Source organism: Schistocerca serialis, chromosome 2, assembly GCF_023864345.2.
Source record: "Schistocerca serialis cubense isolate TAMUIC-IGC-003099 chromosome 2, iqSchSeri2.2, whole genome shotgun sequence".
Classification (NCBI taxonomy): Eukaryota; Metazoa; Arthropoda; class Insecta; order Orthoptera; family Acrididae; genus Schistocerca; species Schistocerca serialis.
The window spans coordinates 873241035-873255522 of record NC_064639.1 but is presented as its reverse complement, the minus strand read 5'-3'; the positions used below and the strand labels follow the sequence as shown (position 1 = coordinate 873255522).

The 14488-nt window shown below is 41.8% G+C and overlaps 1 protein-coding gene across 1 annotated transcript in view; it reads left to right on the top strand.

Moving 5' to 3' along the window:
• Positions 1-14488, top strand: part of LOC126458197 (fl(2)d-associated complex component) — a 583107-nt gene that overhangs the window by 530489 nt on the left and 38130 nt on the right. Inside the window, exons 3-4 of the mRNA XM_050095086.1 lie at positions 7150-7552; positions 11922-12115. Coding sequence (XP_049951043.1) covers positions 7150-7552; positions 11922-12115 — 597 coding nt within the window. The remainder of the gene's footprint in view (positions 1-7149; positions 7553-11921; positions 12116-14488) is intronic.

The window sequence follows — 14488 nt, the reverse complement described above, 5'->3', positions numbered from 1 at the left end:
GAATCATACGACCAGTCGGGGTTAACCGAGTGACAAAAGTTAAATTCTATCAAGCCCCATCAAAGACACTGAAGCACCGACTAATATAAGTCCCAATTGCTTTTAGCATATGGAGCCCAGCATCGATCCTAGGGCTACGCCCCTTCAAAAGTTAAAGTATTGCGAACTGCTCCTCACACACCAAACACCGGGTCCCTCCAAAAGTCCATGGTCTGAATTTAGAAATCCTCACGAGAAATACTTTATCAACGTGGCTAAGCTGCCACCTAAACCGACACAGTACCTCAGACAAACGCCTATCTTACTATAGTCCTTCACCACATTCGAGTCTCGGAATTTACACCCTTTACCCCCAGCATGGGTCTCCAACTACCACTGTTCAGATTCACCAGACTCAAAAAGTGCATACTCTTGAATAACATATGATATGTAAAAAATATATGATATGCATGTTTAATTTCTAAACAAATCGACTCTAAACACTGCATATCTAATTTAAATGCTCTGTGAGTTACCGTGATTCGTAGCATTTGCACAGCTAAGACTGTAACGTGTATCCACGTAACGTGTATCGACAGGACATGTGGCCTGTAATTGAAGAAGTGTCATGATGATCTCTCCATTGGCAAAAGATTCCGGAATAGTCCCCCATTCGGATCTCCGGGAGGGGACTGCCAAGGGGGAGGTTACCATGAGAAAAAGATTGAATAATCAACGAAAGGATAACGTTCTACGAGTCGGAGCGTGGAATGTCAGAAGCTTGAACGTGGTAGGAAAACTAGAAAATCTGAAAAGGGAAATGCAAAGGCTCAATCTAGATATAGCAGGGGTCAGTGAAGTGAAGTGGAAGGAAGACAAGGATTTCTGGTCAGATGAGTATCGGGTAATATCAACAGCAGTAGAAAATGGTATAACAGGTGTAGGATTCGTTATGAATAGGAAGGTAGGGCAGAGGGTGTGTTACTGTGAACAGTTCAGTGACCGGGTTGTTCTAATCAGAATCGACAGCAGACCAACACCGACAACGATAGTTCAGGTATACATGCCGACGTCGCAAGCTGAAGATCAACAGACAGAGAAAGTGTATGAGGATATTGAAAGGTTAATGCAGTATGTAAAGGGGGACGAAAATCTAATAGTCATGGGCGACTGGAATGCAGTTGTAGGGGAAGGAGTAGAAGAAAAGGTTACAGGAGAATATGGGCTTGGGACAAGGAATGAAAGAGGAAAAAGACTAATTGAGTCCTGTAACAAGTTTCAGCTAGTAATAGCGAATACCCTGTTCAAGAATCACAAGAGGAGGAGGTATACTTGGAAAAGGCCGGGAGATACGGGAAGATTTCAATTAGATTACATCATGGTCAGACAGAGATTCCGAAATCAGATACTGGATTGTAAGGCATACGCAGGAGCAGATATAGACTCAGATCACAATATAGTAGTGATGAAGAGTAGGCTGAAGTTCAAGACAGGAAGAATCAATACGCAAAGAAGTGGGATACGGAAGTACTAAGGAATGACGAGATACGTTTGATGTTCTCTAACGCTATAGATGCAGCAATATGGAATAGCGCAGTAGGCAGTACAGTTGAAGAGGAATGGACATCTCTAAATGGGGCCATCACAGAAGTTGGGAAGGAAAACATAGGTACAAAGAAGGTAGCGCTAAGAAACCATGGCTAACAGAAGAAATACTTCAGTCGATTGATGAAAGGAGGAAGTACAAACATGTTCCGGGAAAATCACGAATACAGAAATACAAGTCGCTGAGGAATGAAATAAATAGGAAGTGCAGGGAGGCTAAGACGAAATGGCTGCAGGAAAAACGTGAAGACATCGAAAAAGATATGATTGTCGGAAGGAGAGACTCAGCATACAGGAAAGTCAAAACAACCTTTGGTGACATTAAAAGCAACGGTGGTAACATTAAGAGTGCAACGGGAATTTCACTGTTAAATGCAGAGGAGAGAGCAGATAGGTGGAAAGAATACATTGAAAGCCTCTATGAGGGTGTAGATTTGTCAGATGTGATAGAAGAAGAAACAGGAGTCGATTTAGAAGAGATAGGGGATCCAGTATTAGAATCGGAATTTAAAAGAGCTTTGGAGGACTTACGGTCAAGTAAGACAGAAGGGATAGATAACATTCCATCAGAATTTCTAAAATCATTGGGGGAAGTGGCAACAAAACGACTATTCACGTTGGTGTGTAGAATATATGAGTCTGGCGATATATCATCTGACTTTCGGAAAAGCATCATCCACACAATTCCGAAGACGGCAAGAGCTGACAAGTGCGAGAATTATCGCACAATCAGCTTAACAGCTCATGCATCGAAGCTGCTTACAAGAATAATATACAGAAGAATGGAAAAGAAAATTGAGAATGCGCTAGGTGACGATCAGTTTGGCTTTAGGAAAAGTAAAGGGACGAGAGAGGCAATTCTGACGTTACGGCTAATAATGGAAGCAAGGCTAAAGAAAAATCAAGACACTTTCATATGATTTGTCGACCTGGAAAAAGCGTTCGACAATATAAAATGGTGCAAACTGTTCGAGATTCTGAAAAAAGTAGGGGTAAGCTATAGGGAGAGACGGGTCATATACAATATGTACAACAACCAAGAGGGAATAATAAGAGTGGACGATCAAGAACGAAGTGCTCGTATTAAGAAGGGTGTAAGACAAGGCTGCAGCCTTTCGCCCCTACTCTTCAATCTGTACATCGAGGAAGCAATGATGGAAATAAAAGAAAGGTTCGGGAGTGGAATTAAAATACAAGGTGAAAGGATATCAATGATACGATTCGCTGATGACATTGCTATCCTGAGTGAAAGTGAAGAAGAATTAAATGATCTGCTGAACGGAATGAACAGTCTAATGAGTACACAGTATGGTTTGAGAGTAAATCGGAGAAAGACGAAGGTAATGAGAAGTAGTAGAAATGAGAACAGCGAGAAACGAAACATCAGGATTGATGGTCACGAAGTCAATGAAGTTAAGGAATTCTGCTACCTAGGCAGTAAAGTAACCAATGACGGACGGAGCAAGGAGGACATCAAAAGCAGACTCGCTATGGCAAAAAAGGCATTTCTGGCGAAGAGAAGTGTACTAATATCAAATACCGGCCTTAATTTGAGGAAGAAATTTCTGAGGATGTACGTCTGGAGTACAGCATTGTATGGTAGTGAAACATGGACTGTGGGAAAACCGGAACAGAAGAGAATCGAAGCATTTGAGATGTGATGCTATAGAAGAATGTTGAAAATTAGGTGGACTTATAAGGTAAGGAATGAGGAGGTTCTACGCAGAATCGGAGAGGAAAGGAATATGTGGAAGACACTGAAAAGGATAAGGGACAGGATGATAGGACATCTGCTAAGACATGAGGGAATGACTTCCATTTCCATATTACTAGAGGGAGCTGTAGAGGGTAAAAACTATAGAGGAAGACAGAGATTGGAATACGTCAAGCAAATAATTGAGGACGTAGGTTGCAAGTGCTACTCTGAGATGAAGAGGTTAGCACAGGAAAGGAATTCGTGGCGGGCCGCATCAAACCAGTCAGTAGACTGAGCGAAAAAAAAAACAAAAAAAACCTCTATGAATAGTGAAAATACGTTTTAATTTAATGCTGACACATAAGTAGCGCATCTTTCCTACGGGAAAAGTCCCTCTCTTCCCATTTATGTACTCAGAATGGATGCAACTCTTCTGGTTCTCGCGTAACTGATGATATTAACAACACGCATTTAGCGTGATCTTACTTTGTTCCTCATTTTACATAAAGCAAAGACATTTATATTCGTTGTAATAACTGTGCATTCATAATAGCGCATTCTGCTTTGTGTAACATTCTGTTAACTCCGTAGCTTCAAAAACGTAATCAAATTTGGAAGTTAGTGACGGCCCCCTCTTCAGCTAAGCAAACATTTTGTCGCAGAATAATCTGAGTAGCACCGTGGTGTAGTTGTTATGATACTAAACTGTTGCATGGAGGGACGTGAGCTAAAAGCCCACCTGGACCGTACAATTTTAATATCTATTTTCGGTTCGAGTACATTCTAGAAGTAACCACAAATGTCAAGAATAATTGTACAGGAATGTTCTGTAGCTGTATATATGTTGTATGTGTTCTGGCCGGAGGCAGTTCGCTCCGCGCTCTTGTATGTGCTAGTGCTGAATAAACCTTCGTTAAGTGAAGTTAGTGTTTGTCATTCATCTAATTACACCCTCGTCTGTAAGTGGAGTTATTTGTAGATAACTCTCACCAACATCTGTCTGTTAACATTTCGCCGACGGTTACACCAATTTTATTAACAGAGTTAAATAATTTCAAAGCGTAATGCTGAAAAATAGTCTTTAATTAGCAATAGGTCTGGAACTACTTGTGGTGTTAGAGACCTCTGCAAACCTGTAATACCATTTTACCATTATCCTTAATTAGACGTTTTGTGCTCACGCAGAACAATATGTCGCCAGGCAAGTGTTTCACCTAATTATATTATACGACTTCAGTAACAACTAAACTCTGCGAACCACTATGGAGTGCTTGGTATAGGGTGCTTCCCAATGCGCACATATCAAGGTTTCTTCCTATGGAACACGGGAAGAAAGACTGCTTGAAAACCTTTGTGCGACGCAGAGTAGTCTGATTTCAATCTCTTTGTCTCAACAGAATTGATTCGTAGGGGGCTGTTTAATATACCTACATTCATCACTTTCTAAGTATACTTCGGCACGATAAGTGTCGTTTATCTGCAAGTGACTGCTGGTTCCGACTTTTGGGCATTATCGTTCATCATAGTGCTCAGAGCCATTTGAGCCATTATCGTTCATCTCTCTCGTGAGTCTCGAAATCACCGATAATTTAACAGTGCAACGCAGTGTTCATCCATCCACTTCCCAGAAGTGCTCAACAACGAATTAGAAATATCATTTCGAAATCTTCTGGAAGAATGATGCGGTACCAATGCCACAGGACCATTAACATCATCACCCGCCATTGAAAACGAGGTCGCTAACACACTCCTGTGAGGTGGCGGTCGACTCACATTACGGTTCTACTCACGTTATGGTGCGACTGAACTCGTATTGAAGAGGACGATGTTTCAAATCGCCGCCTGGCAACCCGGTTTTTGTTTTCCAGTGACTTCCCGAAGTCACATTGCCGGGATGTTCCTCTGAAGGGGCACCGCCCACTGAAAACTTACTTTTCGTTTTTTAATACCCATTGTGGTAGGAAAACTGAACTGAAAGAACTTCTGTTAAGTATCTAACGCGTTTAAAATAGCTTCTAGTGTGGTAGGCTGAAGGGAATAATAAACATCTGCATTCACCTCCAGTCCAATTTCCTTCCATGCTGCCTTAGAAATTAGAATGAGCTATCAAATCTCGGCGAAGTTATTAATAGTTGAAATCATGAACAGAAATAATTTTAATTGTTAAGTGCCGGAAGGTCGCTTGGAGGATACCAGCGGTTTGCTTCACCATCAGTGAGAGGAGATTCGCCTGTGTCACAAATAATCTTTATTTCGTAAGACGTGATCAACTAGACAAAACACGTGAACAGCTAAAACAAGATCACAAACAATGAATGATTACCAAAACGTTACAAGGCAAAGTATGGTCCCCCCAACACAATGGCTCTTCGCGATAGTTAGTTTCTCATCCAATCCGAGAGGGTAAAAGCTCATTAGATCTTAAAATTCCAACCGTCGCAAGGCTTACAACTTTGCATCCCTCTGTCTCTTTCACCACTTGTCGTCTTCGTCGTCCCTAAAACTGCTCTCGGTCGCAGCTAGAGGGGGGCGGGGGGGGGGGGGGGGGAGATAGCCGGTGTAAGTGAAACACTCCAATCATTGGCCGCGCAAGGCTACGTATTTTTCAGTCCCTTTTAAGTCCTGCATTTTTATCTCATGTCCAGATCTGGCTCTCCCTGTTGAGTGATAGGGAGAACTTTTCGTTGGAGTTTAAACACGCCAGTGGTTCTGTCATCTCCCTCACGCAAGCACCTCTCCATCACGTGTGAAGTAACACACTTTTTCAAGTGATTGGGAGGAACCTACGTTAAAGATTGCTATCTTCCTCACACAAGGTATGCCTCTGTCGCACTCAAAGTAACGTGTTCTTCCGAGCTGGAACAGGTTTTGTTAATAGTCAAGAAATCCAAATTAACTACTCACCCGTCCTGGATATTCCCTTCCCCTACCACGAAGATTGGTTATGTCCAACTAGGGACCCAATCTCGCAACTACTGTCGCACATAGAATAAGGAATGAGGGAACTTAAATGAAATAAATTTCTTAATTTGATCGGTCTTCCTTCCAGCAGGCCATAGATCAGTTTTTTCAAGGTAGCTTTAGCACGTCAAACTTTAAACGGCGTCACCAACATGACAGACTGTGGACAAATTTCATCAATATTTAAACGACAGGCACCAATAGTCGCCATTTTTCTCACCCACTTCTTCACTAATCCGAGTTTGTGCTTTGTCTTCGTCATCGGGGTGGGGAACATGTTAAACTATAATTTTCATCCCTTTTTTACTAATCCTAGTAGTGGAAGGAATATTCATGGGCAGCATTTAAATTACCCCAGATTAATGGATTAAATTCCAAACCGCTCCGCAGTTTCCTGGAGTGAGCTCATGTGACAGTTGTGACAAGTTGGTGATGATTTTTCTGTCAGATGGGATCATTAAGCTCAACAGTCCCCTTATTGTTATTGTTACTGTAGAGGAAGAAGTTTTGTGCCAAATCGCGTATCACCCTCTCGTTCACCATTACATGACACTATACATGCACCCATTACTCACTATACTGAAGGAGTAATCCCTAAGACGCAACTTTCACAGAGTGCAAGGAAATAGGCCACTGTGCACTGGCAAAGAAAAACTTTTCCCTTTTTGGAGCTCAGTCTACCTCTTGGGGTCTCGCAGCCAACAATAACTTACCAATCTTTCCTTTAACATCATGGAGTAAAATCCGGTAAGTCTGCGTCTTTCAAAATGTTGGACGCCATAGTTAACTGCACGTGGTGTGTTCTGGTACGTGTGCAGAAGGAAATGAGCATCAGGAAATTGAGACTGATCGCCTCTGGCTCTTGATCAGCTTTTGATAGTAAGTGTCATTTCGCTTGTGTTGGACAGTGCGTGATCTGCGTGAACGCCAAGGCGACGATGCAGACGTCGCCATGTGGGCACCGGGTGGTGTGCCGCAAGTGCTTCGTCAAGACCATCCAGATGGCGGTCTCGCAGCGCCTGCTGCCGCTGCGCTGCGTCATCTGCAGGGCCAAGATCCTGCGCCTCAAGCAGAGCGGCGGTGGTGGCGGAGGCGGCTCCGGCTCGCTGCACCACCACCACCATCACCACCACCACCCGCACCACCCCCAGCAGCAGCCGCAGCACCAGCAGCAGCAGCACCCCGCGGCCTACGGCGCCGGCCTGCCCTGGGGCGTCATGCCCAGCTCCGCGTCGCAGTACTCGGTCGGCAGCTCCGTGCCCAACTCCGAGTCGCTCTACTCCATGACATCGGGCTCGTCTTCCCTCTCAGGTCAGTGGCCGCCCTACCCTCTCCCGTACTCTGATTCTGCAGCGCCTCAGTGAGGCGAAAAATTATAATGGTGCCAGTCCAATTAAATTCTCTGGCTGCTGGCAAGTTTGCGAAACACGAAGTTCATAACAATATGGAATTAAATTCACGATCCATAAATGGTGTAGGCCACACAGTTGCGATTTGGTTGGAATAATGTTTATTAAGAAAGCAAACTAATAGCGAAAGTGGTCGTATTTAGAATTACTATTACTCTCGAGCGCATATCCATTTGATACAGTTCGATCATTCACAATCTCATCACGAAACACAAGTCCAATACTCCACCTCGATATTTACACGAAAAGTTAGAGTTCACACCAGGTGCGCGGCTGCTCACCGCTGAGAGACTAAGTCCCGCGATACCACACAACGCGAAATTTTCTATGTCGTTTCATTTCATAGCTGCCTAAAGAGCGACAGTCCGCTTTCGCGTCTCCACCAGGAGAGCCTTTGGCACCTAGGCCAGAACTGTCCACTTCTGTGTCTCCAGCCGAACTATCCATTTTGGTGTCTCGACGAGAACTCCCCTCTGCCCATCTCCGACCGCGTTTCCCACGCACCGAACATCTTAGCTTAACTGACAAGCGCATTTCCCTTTCCTGAAGCCGTCCATCTGATTGGCTACACCTTTTTTTACATTATTTTACATTTTAACGTATTTAAATAATCAAAGCTTGACCACTTTCAAGTTCTAAATAAAGTAACAATAATATCCATTACATAATAAACATTAAATTCTTTTACATAAAAGCAATACAATTTCTTTCTTAGCTTTGAATGCCACGGCCAGTAGCAAGGCTTTCTGATAGGTAAATAAAGAACAAAAGTAACTATAACCCACTAAACTTTACGACAAATATTCCATAACCTAATGATCCAATAAGGTGGCATGCTGTCATCCTTCAATGTGTTTTGTGTGGAGGAAATGATGATCTGATGCTTAACTGCAAATACTGATAATTTAAATTTACTATATCTTTTAAACAAATGAAGTTACAGAGTTGATATTTACAACATTTGTCATTTTAATGATGCGCTTCTATATGAAATGCCGATCATTAAGATCGATCAAAGTGTTCATATTTTAGCATTCAGGTCTTCGTTACAAAACTTGTTAATTTCACTTTGACAGTAAATCCTAAACTATTATAGATATGATCAATATTCAAGCTTTATTGGGATCACCATGAAATTTTATAAAGGATGGTAAATTACAATTACTGTGGTTTCATTCCCTGCACTACTACAGAATTAAATAGTTTGCATAAATGTTTGCCTTTATGGCCGATCTTAGGTGCGCCATATTTAACACTGCTACATCTCCTTGGCCACAAAAGCCTTCTACTGGGTTTCCCTATGACGTAGGTTCTCGTCTGTCTCACTCGCACACTACAGCGCTTAGGCCTCAACAGACAGTAGACGCCTGTGAGTTTCCCCATCTCGTAGTGAATCTGCGTCCTTTGTGACATCCAGTCCTGGACAATAGGGTTCGTTTCACAATTCTCGAAGGCTGACTCTTTCGGCCATATACTTAAATGACAGCGAAATGCTCGTTAACTCACAAGGGTATAAACCGAGTGCAGTTCACAGGACACGAGTGGCGTGTATATAGACGATTATATCCAGGTTGTATGCATTCTTCCAAGAGGGTAGTGAGAATATTAGTGATTTGTTGTGGATTACAAGAATGGCGAGAGAGAAGGGGACTCACCGAAATGAAGCACTCCTATGGTGAGAGACAAGAAGAATTACCGAAATCAATCAATTAAAAGGCTTTGATGTGATCTAGAACGTCGACTTCGCTCCAGACCCTAGCGTTCAATTGCACTACCTTCTCTTGTTTCGGTTTTTGAGGAAGGAACGAGTGCCTTTCCTCGACACATATTCAAATATCTCACAGAAAGTGTCCCAGAACAATTCAATACGCCTTAAGGGCGAGGGTTGGTCATGTCCAGCATGATTGTCCACTAATAGGTGTCCAGATGCTTCTGACCAGATAGTGTCTATTATTCTTGTAATATCTATGTATACAGATATCATATGAGACAGTTAGTCGACTTGCGTGATTTAACACATACAAATTTACTCGAACACTGAAGTATTTAATGAATCATTTTATTTCACGTAATACTGCTATAATGCATTCAGGAAAATCCTGACCACTTATCCGATCTGAGGTGTTGGTGTAGCCAAGTCAGCCGAACGGGTGAAGACACACTCAAACGAGAATTCCTAGTGCAGTATCATGAAACTAATAAGGAAACTGACAACGCCACGATCCCAGAAACAATACAAGCAACTATCTGTCAAATATATATTTTTTCATTCAAGAGAGAAGCAAAATCCAATAATACGTGCTACCAATACCAAGTAAAATAATAATTATGTAGAACCCAGTAGAGATAACAAATTTATATGAAAATCTGTGATATTGATTAAAAAGTTTCCTCACATATTTTCTCACTGTTTATCCGCTTTACCCTTCCCGTTTATTGTGCTGAATGTAAGGTTACTGATACATCATCATCATCAGAATCATCATCAGCCATATATGGATGAACGCCTCCTCTATATCTAACTTTTACCATTCAAAATTGGTAACACAAACACAGTAAAATTAACCGTTTAAGATTTACTGGAATTTTCGTTCTGAAAATTCCATTTATTTTATACAAAGGATGCAAGACACTTTTACCCTAGTCATCAAATCGTTAGACAAGTTCATTATTAAGTTGCTACAATTTTCTTTTTATATGTAAGTTATATTTTACTGTAGTTTTGTGTAACAGATTTTCTAGTCTGCTATCAATTTTTCTCAAAGTAGTTCATCTATTCATTGTTAAAGTTTACCTGCAGTAGAAGCAGACAATTGAACGTCTTCAGCAAAATGAAAGTAATACAGGCATGTTCCATTATAACGTAATCCGTCTTCATTTTCCCAGGTTACGGATCTGGATCTTACTGAGCACAATTTCAGTGATACGGAATCTACTTCACTCTCTTCTTTCTGTTCAGAATGTCACTGCAGTCGTATGACTTATGTAAGCTGTAGAACTGAAGTTCGAGTATCTTCAAAATATTAACATAGCTCAAATCAATATTTTTTTTAAATTAAGGGCTGTCAGTACAGACTGTTTTCAGATTCAGTCAAAAACTTTCTCTGAGAATCCCAGACGATGTGGTAATTCATACTCATTGCTCCAGTCTGTTATTTCTAAAACCAGATTTTTTCTTTGCCTGATTAAAATTTAAAGCCTGTTCTTTGTTCTTGATGATACTTGTAGTGAATACCTTGTACATTACGTAGAGGAGGATAATAACTCTATAGACTTCATGACTTGTCTTTGTTGGTTTAATGTAAAGTAGACTGATTACAGCAATGTTTCGCTTTTGGGTAACTGTCCTTCTCCATAGATATTTTGTAAGTAATAGATTTTCGCTTTTATTTAAACAAAAATGAAACAAACATCTCTTGAGGATCAAGGCAGTTAATCGACGAAGAAGGCAGGTATGACGTGACATCTACTACGACGTCATTCGAAACGGAGCACCATGTTAGTCTGGACATGTAGGGGAGAGAAGGAAATCGACCATCTCCTTTCAAAGGCACCATTCGATCAATTGCCTTAGGAGTTATACCAAAACTTAAAGAAACTGTATTTGTCGGCCAATAATAGCTCTTCTGTTGATAAAAGGAAGGCCTCTTAGTAGAGAACCAATTTAATATATTTAGTCTTCGAGTACCCTTTAGTAAATTTGTTGCAAATTCTCTTTGCAAAATATAAAATTCTTTAAAAAATTCATTAATACATTTTGTAAAAATTAGTCACTCAACTGTGCTATATGGTTTTGTAGTTAATTTTATGGAGAACAATGTACTGCTCACAAAATTGCTGCTCAATATAGCTTTATATATGTCATACATCTTTTAAATACTTCTGTTGAGTGTTCTTGTTGGAAAGGCTACACCGTTTAAGTACCGTACATTCAGTCTCACTTATTGAAGATAAGCTTTATGTAGCTAACTAGTTGATTAGGGCAATTACATCACAACCAATTGACTATTTTTTTCTGTTTATGGTAGTCGGAGGTAATGACTGGATCTTCAGCAAAAGATGCAAAAAGCATGTAAAAATTGAGAGGAATGCTTTGGTAATCTAAATAGGATTTCCAGCCTGAAGATTCTGCTCTATCTGAAACGAAAGTTTGCTGTGTTCACTACCAGTCTTGCCTTAGAGAGTGAGAAATGGAATTTTAACGCAGAAACCACTTAGAAACGGATCATTGTTAATAGTAGATGCTGTACATATGGTGTGTTTTTCGGCAGGTGTGTCTTCCGTGAGCTCTGCGACGACGAGTAGCGCAGGCAGCAGCGGCAGTGGCGGCGGAGGCCTGGGGAAGGCCGGCAAGGCGGGAGCGGCGGGGGCGGCGGTGGCAGTGGCGGCGGCGGCGCGCGTGGGGCTCGGCTTCCCGCGACAACCCACCGGATCTTTGCGGCGCTCGCAGGCGCACTCCATGAAGGTCAGTAACAGCAAGTCCATCCACCGTATTTACGCTGTAGTACAGCTTCTCTTCAGTACGTACGATGATAAGGTCAAAGTCGCTAGCCCTGTGTGGTAGAGATTCGTCTGGCCAGTGCATCTCCTGTATGTACAAAGTAGGGGGTAACTCTGGCCGGTCCACCCCCTGTATGTACGATGATAGATGAGACGGATAAACCTCTGCTCCTCACACACAATTGTCACAGACATCGATAGATTGTTTTCGCAATTTCGATAAAGGAATTCGCAGTAATGTAAGTCAAGTGTCTTCTTCATCTGCATAAAAGCCACTGTATTCCTGTTGGCGATTTATTTGGGTATAATGTCCCGTTTCCCTTTTTTTTAAAGTTTGATGTAATTTTTTGTCTGTACCGTTAACGTCCCATGAATCATGGACCTTGCCGTTGGTGGGGAGGCTTGCGTGCCTCAGCGATACAGATGGCCGTACCGTAGGTGCAACCTCAACGGAGGGGTATCTGTTGAGAGGCCAGACAAACGTGTGGTTCCTGAAGAGGGGCAGCATCCTTTTCAGTAGTTGCAGGGGCAACAGTCTGGATGACTAGCTGACCTGGCCTTGCAACATTAACCAAAACGACCTTGCTGTGCTGGTACTGCAAACGGTTGAAAGCAAGGGGAAACTACGGCCGTAATTTTTCCCGAGGGCATGCAGCTCTACTGTATGGATAAATGATGATGGCGTCCTCTTGGGTAAAATATTCTGGAGGTAAAATAGTCCCCCATTCGGATCTCCGGGCGGGGACTACTCAAGAGGACGTCGTTATCAGGAAAAAGAAAACGCGTTCTACGGATCGAAGCGTGGAATGTCACATGCCTTAATCGGGCAGGTAGGTTAGAAAATTTAAAAAGGGAAATGGATAGGTTAAAGTTAGATATAATGGGAATTAGTAAAGGTCGGTGGCAGGAGGAACAAGACTTTTGGTCAGGTGAATACAGGGTTGTAAATACAGAATCAAATAGGGGTAATGCAGGAGTAGGTTTAATAATGAATAAAAAGATACGAGTGCTGGTAAGCTACTACAAACAGCATAGTGAACGCATTATTGTGGCTAAGATAGACACGAAGCCCATGCCTACTACAGTAGTACAAGTTTATATGCCAACTAGCTCTGCAAATAATGAAGAAATTGATAAAATGTATAATGAGATAAAAGAATTTATTCAGGTAGTGAATGAAGACGAAAATTTAATAGTCATGGGTGTCTGGAATTCGAGAGTAGGAAAAGGGAGAGAAGGAAACATAGTAGGTGAATATGGATTGGGGCTAAGAAATGAAACAGGAAGTCGCCTGGTAGAGTTTAGCACAGAGCATAACTTAATCATAGCTAACACTTGGTTCGAGAATCATCAAAGAAGGTTGTATACATGGAAGAATCCTAAAGATACTAGAAGGTATCAGATAGATTATATAATGGTAAGACAGAGATTTAGGAACGAGGTTTTAAATTGTAAGACATTTCCAGGGGCAGATGTGGACTCGGACCACAATCTATTGGTTATGAACTGTAGATTAAAACTGAAGAAACTGCAAAAAGGTGGGAATTTAAGGAGATGGGACCTGGATAAACTGAAAGAACCAGAGGTTGTACAGAGTTTCAGGGAGAGCATAAGGGAACAATTGACAGGAATGAGGGAAAGAAGTACAGTAGAAGAAGAATGGGTAGCTCTGAGGGATGAAGTAGTGAAGGCAGCAGAGGATCAAGTAGGTAAAAAGACGAGGTATAGTAGAACTCCTTGGGTAACAGAAGAAATATTGAATTTAATTGATGAAAGGAGAAAATATAAAAATGCAGTAAATAAAGCAGGCAAAAAGGACTACAGACGTCTCAAAAATGAGATAGACAGGAAGTGCAAAACAGCTAAGCAGGGATGGCTAGAGGACAAATGTAAGGATGTAGAGGCTTATCTCACTAGGGGTAAGATAGATACTGCCTACAGGAAAATTAAAGAGACCTTTGGAGAAAAGAGAACCATTTGTATGAATATCAAGACCTCAGATGGAAACCCAGTTCTAAGCAAAGAAGGGAAAGCAGAAAGGTGGAAGGAGTATATAGAGGGTCTATACAAGGGCAATGTACTTGGGGACAATATTATGGAAATGGAAGAGGATGTAGATGAAGATGAAATGGGATATACGATACTGCGTGAAGAGTTTGACAGAGCACTGAAAGACCTGAGTCGAAACAAGGCCCCGGGAGTAGATAACATTCCATTAGAACTACTGACGGCCTTGGGAGAGCCAGTCCTGACAAAACTCTAACATCTGGTGAGCAAGATGTATGAGACAGGCGAAATACCCTCAGACTTCAAGAAGAATATAACAATTCCTATCCCA